Genomic DNA, 8,570 nt, shown 5'->3' with positions numbered 1-8,570 from the left:
TATGGTTTTCCCCTCTTTTCTGTTCTAAGTTCGTTAATATCTCCCATTTATGAGAGGACGAAAGGTAGGCTTCCTATGTATAAATCAACAGTAATAAATAAATAAGAACAGAAATCCACAAACAAAGTGGACAAGTTTCCAAAACATAATTTGTTTAATTTCATGTTTGTTCTTAATGTAGAACAAAAATTAATTTATAATTTATTCATATCAATGAGTTAAATGCTTGTTACTGACAGTTTAGTATAACGTCTATTCATTGTTAAACATAACATCTGTTTTAACTGTATGTTTCAAGGATTCGTTTTTCAGTTTTATAAATAGTGTAGTGACTACGCTTTAAGTGTCTCGCTACACTGAAACACTGCCTGTTCCATAAACTGCTAAGACTTCAAATATTTTCATACTTGCTTAGATCAATATCTGTCAGCATAAAATTTTCCGATATCACCACATCTGGGTACATTCCCAGCATATTACTGCTTAACAAAGATGATTTTAGACCTGATTACCTGCCTTATGCTCCACTAAGGTAGTTTCTAATAGTAAATGTCAAATAAAACAATGATTAATATTTGATAGATCTTTCAATAAACAATATTTTGTTTTCTATAACAAACTGCCAATGCCTACAATTTCTTTTCACTATCAGAAAATGTTATGAAGGTAATATGACAATGTGTGGAAAACAATTATCTTTTTCATAAATTTGTATTCAGGTCATTTAAGTTATGGTTAAATTGACAAATAATAAAGTATTTTTAGAAAACTCTAGCAAAGTCAAAACCAGGATTTTGTTGTTGTTGTTTTGGAATTTTGACTTTATATGATTAGCTAGGCATAGTTACACAAGTACGTTAGGCTTAATACATACTCACTGAATAAGAGCGGGTATAATATTTGTATTTTTATATACCTAAGCGTTCATGAAATTTGTAAATTTTGATTAGAAACTTTATAAACGTTTAACAAATCAATAGATAAGCCGATGTGCTCAGATTAATTACAGCAGACTTTGTTTCTTTAAACAATTAGCTGATAAGAAGATAATGAATTAAAAAACAGAAATAATAAGATTTGTAACACAGACTCTGAAAACTGCCCCTTATTGATTGCTAAGTTGTCAGTTTGTAACGAATTTTTAAGATGCATTTGCATTGATAATATGAACAACAGTAAGCCAAATTTTAAGGTCTGTAGAACTGTAAATAGCTTGGAATAGGGTAGTTTGTGAGTGTCAAAGAAATCAGAGATAGGATCCTGAAAAATAAAAAGGAATTCAATTCTCCAATCATTTGCTTCTTTTAATAGCTATATAGTTAGCATACAATTACGATATTACCAAAGAACTAGTGTTTGAAAACACATATTCCACTGTAGTTTATACTCAATGAACACCAATATCACTTTTTTTCTTTAAAAGCCTGAGCCAATATCTATCTTTTTGACCTTACGTCTCAGCTCACTTATATGTCAAAACCTTTTTCTAAATTACCTTTTTTGTTATTGAAACGTTAGCAGAAGATTATACCATAGTAACGGGTGAGTCATACAGAACCACATGTTAAAATAGGGAAGCAAAACTGGGATCAGTTTGAGTATTGATCCGAAATGTTCTTGATACTTTTAGGTAAGGAATGGATATACAAAAGGTGCCACTATACTACCATGGCTAAGCTAATTTCTCCTGAAGCGATAAAAGAACACCAAGCGTACATGCTATAGCTTCTAGTTCATTAAAAAACGTGTAAAGTAATACTTCTAAAACACAGCTTCAAACTCACAAATTCCAAATTGTTTTATTATGATGGCGTTTCATATCTACAAAAGGAGATATGATAACATCAAATACCTGCTACACACTCAAACTACTGACATAAACTTATATGAAACAATATCAACATTCAGTACAATTACAGGTGTAACTGGTATTTTCGTTACACGGGGATTTTTATTCTTAATTATTAAGACTTCTAATATTTTATTCTATTTTCCTAAAACAATTACAGTGTTAAAATGTATTGTTTCATGTTGATTTTCATTTCTGTGTTCTTATACTAAAGTATTTTTTTATGTTCCAAACGTTTTACTTCTACTCTCCTATCCGTCTTCCCTATATAATAATTTTTCAAATATTTACAGTTGATTTGGTAAAGTATACCATTTGTAGTTTCTTTATTACTATATAATCTTCGTAAAAAGTTTTTACATTTATATGTGTTTTTTACAAATTTTTGTTTCTGTGTTTGAAACATACACATCAAGATGTTTTGATTCATACTTGACTAAATTATACAATAACACAGTAAAATTCTGGAATTTTATAGTAGTGCTCTCCACAGTGGGCACCTGCTGGCTCAGCGGTCAGTCTGGGGACTTATAACGCTAAAAATCGAGTTTCGATACCTACGATGGGTATCGAAACCGATGTTCCATTATGATGTTTTGTGTTTAACAACAACCAATCAAACTATTTAAAGTATAATTTCGGTAGTTATAAAGTTACTATTTTTGAATAAGTTATATGGTTAATCCAAGTTGATGTCGTTTAGCTAGTGTGTAATGCAGGATTTATATATATATCTATATATGTTACAATAAAATCTTTTTTTTTTCACAAATAATTATAACGATAACTTTTACCATCAGTGCCGTTGTGTCTGTTTCACTAAATCTTACTCAGTAAACGCACGGCTTCATTCATTACATACCTCTGTAAGTATAGCCAAGTTGCACATATTATCCACAATAATGCGTTTTATTATGTTTATGCTGCAAAAAATATTTTTCTCAGCCTTCAGCATACATATATTTACTGCGTAATTTATGCCGTGATGATTAAACAATGTGAAAGTTTACAGATGTTAGCATTTTTGTCTTTACTCTTCCTCATGTCAACATGAATGCTAAGATTCCGATATTTTGTTTAGCTAGTACCATTATAAAGTTTGTTTGAAGTGCAAGTCTCTCATTGATGTATGTTCTTCTGTATATATATAACAAAGTATCGAAACTTAAGAAGAATAAGAAATGCCTTGAGACCACATCTTTCTAAGAATGTAATGTAATGTAATTCAAATACGTGTGTGACTCAAACGAATGACTTATATGATACATAAGAGACTATCTTTTTCTTCATCTATAGATCTTATCACACTTTACACAATAGGAATTCATATAAGCAAGAAAAAAAAAAAAGCTGTGATTTGGATATACAGCTGTTAACACATTACTGGTTAAATTTTCTAGATATGGTGGCTGTCGTGAATATCCAGTTACACACACACACAAATATTCAGTAAGTGTACAAAACAAACACAATCTTTAAAAAATGATACAGTTAATTTGCTGTTGTTGTTTTTCAAATAATAAATGTCATAAACTTATTGAGAACAGTTCTAAAGGTTTTTACCTAAATCAAAATAAGCAACGAAACAAACAGATAAGTCGAGAATTGAAATCAATTTCAAGATATATTTGAAAAATAAAATGTTTAATTTTAAATACGAAAATAAAAAATGATTAATAAGAATATTCCTTACGAAGGTTGCGAAAGCTATAGCATTTAATCAAAACATATTTGTCAACTAGTATCTAACTGCATTCGAAAAGTTGAAGCCCATTTAGCTTGTATTCATATAGGATTGTTTTTTCTTTTGTTGTATTTTAAAAGTTTTGCATACATTAATTATTGACTAGATACAACTTGACAAAATTTAAGAGAAATGTGTTTTTCAGTTTTTTATCTTTCTAATGAAAGAATCGAAAATGATTGTTTGTTTATTGAATTTCGCACAAGCTACTCGACAACTATCTGCGCTAGCTGTCCCTAGTCTTCAGATGATAGGCTAGAGGGAAGACTGCTAGTAAAAACTAACCACCGCCGACTCTTTGGATGCTCGCTATCAATGAACAATGAAATTAACCGCCACATTGTAACTTCCGCACATCTAATAGATCGAGCATGTTAGGTGAAGGGTTTCGATCTCGCTACCGCATATTGCGATTCGAGCGTCATAACCACCAAGCCATGCCAGGCCACTTTAAAATAAATCACCAAAATGTTTTCGGAATCTTTGTCATTCCCCACGTTTCCCTCTACACCTCATCGCTTTTCCGCCAATATGCTTTTTTCACCATTGCTTTGAAAAACGTGATTTTAAAATTATTCTGTTGGTAACTTTAACATTTGAGTTGTATCGTTACACTGTTTATAAAACTACAGAAACGTTTCTTCTTAATAAGAACTTGAAAGTTTTTATCCTACACCTAACCAACTTCATAATGTTTCGAATATAGCTTGACTTAAAACACAACGGGATTCACTTTAATTGAATCGTTTATGGTTTATCCAAGAAATCCTACAAATTTAGAGCTCAAGAAATTACTCTTGAGGTTTATGGAATAACACAAAACTCAAACCCGAAAGCTGTAGCTTAAGACATTAGACTAAAGTTAATAGTCTGTTATTGGAATATTAACCATTTCAATACAGATATTCTATAAATTACAATATAGTAGCCACAGCGCAAGCTTCAAGGTATGTTTCCTAATGAGTTCTAACTCTGCAAAAATATTGATATAGAACAGCTTGAATATAAAGAAAAGGAAATTAAATCAATTAAGCTGACAAAGTATACCGGAATGACAAATTATTGAATTTGCATATTTAACTTCGTGTTACAAGATAGTTAGTGATGTCAAGCACACACAACCCAGCTAACATTTTCTTACTGGAACAGTTTCGAATAAGTACACGTTTTTGGTATCTATAAACACATACACAACTTAGTCAAATTTTTAACGTAATAAAAGTAATTGATATACGATTGGAAACACGGTATATGCAAACATATATTGTTTTTATAAACAAATTAAGCATGAATATGCCCAAAATAGAAGACAAACATTCCCAGTTTTATTTCTGCTCTTCAGCTTGATCCACGTAAATTATATATAGAAGCATAGACTAATTTATATGGAAGCATAAAATAAATAATTATTGCAAAAAATAACTTAAAATTTTAGTTTTTAAGATATAAAAATATCAAATAACATAAAATACATATGTCAAATATAGTTTTACATAAAAACTTAGGTTATTAAACTCACTGTCACGAACTTAACTAAGGTCTATATCTTTGAATCAAATTCATTTTGTTGAGCAATCTTTATTATTTAATCAAATATCTATATCGGAGAAAACGAAACCAAAACCTTAGTTTTCATAATTATACAATTATTTACAAGAACATTAAAATAAAGGGGACTATTTTATGGAAATCTAGCTTTACCGCAATGTTGATTCATTCTAATATTTTCGATTTGTGCTAGTTATATTTCTTTACAAATTAAAGGCTACTAAAACGTAAATGATATTTGACATGTTAAAGGTAAACATAATCCTAAGTTTAAAAAAATCTTCTATTTTGCCATTTATGTCACTGCTACCAATAAAAGCTATTTCACGGGCTTAGCAATTAATGCATGTAAAAAAAAAAACTTGTAATATCATTTGATTTATTAGAAAGAATCATTTAAATTTTTTGTACTATAATATTTTTACATTTACCCAAAGATTATTGCAGTCTTTTTGAATAACAACTAAACGATAAACTAGATATAACTTCATATATGTCCCCTATACAAAAAGTGGTGCCATAAGCAACATTCATTCATCACTAACCATGAAATAAGATCTTTATCCTAGTAGATGCTATTAGCTATCTCGCCCTCTGGATCTTTTTTCGTCAGGTTATAAACAAACAAATTTATCATACATGTTAAAATGTTAGAAAAATATAACTACATATAAACTCAGTTTGAAACTATTTACCTTACACACTTTTAATTGCGTGTTAATATTAAGACTCGCGGCCGCGAAAAAGTAGGATATTTTACTAAACATTTGGCCGAAACAGAATTACGAAACACATAATCGAAAAAAGCACATAAAGCGCAATAGCAATTATTACTAAACAGTTTAACTACATTAGTTGAGCTGATTTCAACACTAATTTCAGATTTTCAATCGGATACCAGGATGCATGGAAACAGTAGTAACTGGCAGAGTATATGATGAACACAAAAAACGAAAGAAAGGAACATGCCATATTTGCCATGTCTGTCGTCTTTGTGATCCATTACCCTCATGCACTGTGCTTACGATGCATATTAACTGCAGAAAGCGTAAAAGTAGTCAGTTATTAAATCAGTAATAAAAAAAAGGCGTGGCCATATTAGGGCCGAGTTTTTCGCGGCGCTGGGTCTTAATTAACAGTACCTATATACTCATTATTGATTTCAAAGGAATTGCATTAGTCTCCTTAATGACCTTTAACCATCTCCACAAACATTTTTATTGAGAATTCGCTTTGTTTTGCTTCTTTTTTTTAACAGCAACGAAGTAAATCTGTGTTTAAAATCCAGACTTTCATTCCACAGATGCTGAAGCAGTAAACGAAGTGAATACTTGTATATTCCAATCTGAACTCTTCTGCCGTGTACTATCAACAGCAACAGTTATCGTGGATCTTCTGGACAATGGTTCCAAAAGTAGGGATTTCTTATATTCGTTCTTCTACCCTGCACAAACTGAATGTTCTTTTACTAGGGATTTCTTTGACCTACGGATTTTTTATACTCAACGCGTCTTTATTCTTTTTATCATATATATACATATGTTCCTCCTATATTTGTGTGTATGTTTTACAACAGAAAGTACGTGCCAACTGTAAAGTAAGTTTTGGAAAGATATTTATCTATTTATTCTAATGCTAATATGATATCTCGAGAAAATATTTATTTATTTTAATGCCATGTCCAAAAAAATATATCTTTCCTAACTCAACATCTTATAAATTATATTTTCTTTCTACACATTTATTTTTCGAAATACAAAATATTTTCCAGCTTCCTCCAAAATTATATAGTTAAATACAACAAATACGAAAAGGTTCATTAGCACTGCAAATCATGTTTCTGTTTCTGCATTTCTGCTATAAGTATTTATTTTCATATCAATGTCATAGTCTTCCAGTGGCTCAACGGAAACGTTTACTGCCTATAACGCTAACATTTAGGAGTGAATATCCCAGTTGAACGTAGGACAGATAACCCGTTGTGTAGTACAATTCTAAGAAACAACTTATTCCGCTAACATTTAAGAGTGAATATCCCAAATGCACGTGGGATAGATAGATAGCCCGTTGTGTAGTTCAACTGTAATGAACAACTTATTCCGCTAACATTTAGGAGTGAATATCCCAGTTGCACGAGAGACAGATAGCCCGTTGTGTAGTCCAATTCTAAGGAACAACTTATTCCAGAACCAGAAAATAAATCTTCGGCGATGTTTGAATATACTATTCAAAGTATATAACTTGATTTTGCACCATTAGTTTAAAGAAATCAAACATTAAGTCCTTACGAAAAGTCCAAACGACATTGGTAAAGCTGTGAAACGTGAATTTGTTTCTAAATCCAGTAAATAGTTTGTTCTTTAATGTTGTCGAGTATATTCTTGTTTATAGGTGCAAGTAATAGTCTGATATTGTCACCCACAGTTTTGCTGTTTGGTACACAAAGCATTGAAATGCTGTGATATTTTGTTGCAAGATGCAGAAAACATTCCGAAATAAAAGTGAAATAAACGTTCCAAAACAGTGAAACAGTATTTTGTCGCTACCCGCAAAGAACATTTCAAAGCTGTGAGACTATCCGAGTTTTGACTGCAGTAACAAGTATCATGTGTATAAACAAATATATTTCCATCTTTAAAGTAAAAGTATCGCTAACATCGACTCCTGCTTTGATGTTCAAACAAGTAAAAAATTGACATTTTAAATTTTAAACTCGACTATTTAGTTACAAGATTAGTTACTGGACTTATGAGTTAATTTCTTTGGGCACTTAAAGCTACTGTACGTATAACCTTAGACCAACTTATAGCATTTTACATTACTCTCGATGAAACGTCATATATGAAGCAATTGTTTGTTGTTGGTTTTTTTCAAGCATTGTATCACGTTTGTATCTTGTTTATGTTTTCCGTATAATTACTAGTTTCATTTTCAGACTTATAGAGTTATGTATAAATTGGACTACATTTGTAAACGTTTCTGGTTTTTCAAAATTACACACTTTTATAATCTTGATGATGGGTGATTTCTGGTTTCACTTCTTCTTCTTTACATACTTGCTCCTGGATTTAGTCAATTTCCTAGCAATTTTTTTGCTGCATCAAAACAATCAGCGGTTTTCGTTTCCAGTATTAAAAAATATATATCTGTCCTTGTTTAACTTGACATTTTATCATTTAACATAGACATTTTCAATATTAAATAACATGTCACTACTTGGTTATCTTCAATTTGTTTTTCTGGTTCAACAACCAAATTGTTTTTGTTTCAAATATTAAATAATAAATCTGTTTTCATCATCTTGACGTTTTTTGGTCCAACTGATCATTTATCCTTTTCCAATATTAAATACGCCCGTCATGGCCAGGTGGATATGGCGCTCGACTCGCAATCTGAGGGTAGCGGGTTCGAATACCCGTCCTACCAAAC

General features: G+C 30.8%; 1 protein-coding gene across 1 annotated transcript in view; it reads left to right on the top strand.

The window, feature by feature from the left end:
- Positions 1-8,570, top strand: part of LOC111085854 (glutamate receptor ionotropic, delta-2-like) — a 75,909-nt gene that overhangs the window by 45,395 nt on the left and 21,944 nt on the right. The window contains exon 3 of the mRNA XM_022386373.1: positions 6,445-6,555. Within this exon, the coding sequence (XP_022242081.1) occupies positions 6,445-6,555 (111 nt within the window). The remainder of the gene's footprint in view (positions 1-6,444; positions 6,556-8,570) is intronic.

The sequence above is a fragment of the Limulus polyphemus genome, unplaced genomic scaffold (genome assembly GCF_000517525.1).
Source record: "Limulus polyphemus unplaced genomic scaffold, Limulus_polyphemus-2.1.2 Scaffold665, whole genome shotgun sequence".
Taxonomy (NCBI): Eukaryota; Metazoa; Arthropoda; class Merostomata; order Xiphosura; family Limulidae; genus Limulus; species Limulus polyphemus.
Note: the sequence above shows the minus strand (reverse complement) of the source record. Positions and strands in the feature narration are given on the sequence as shown.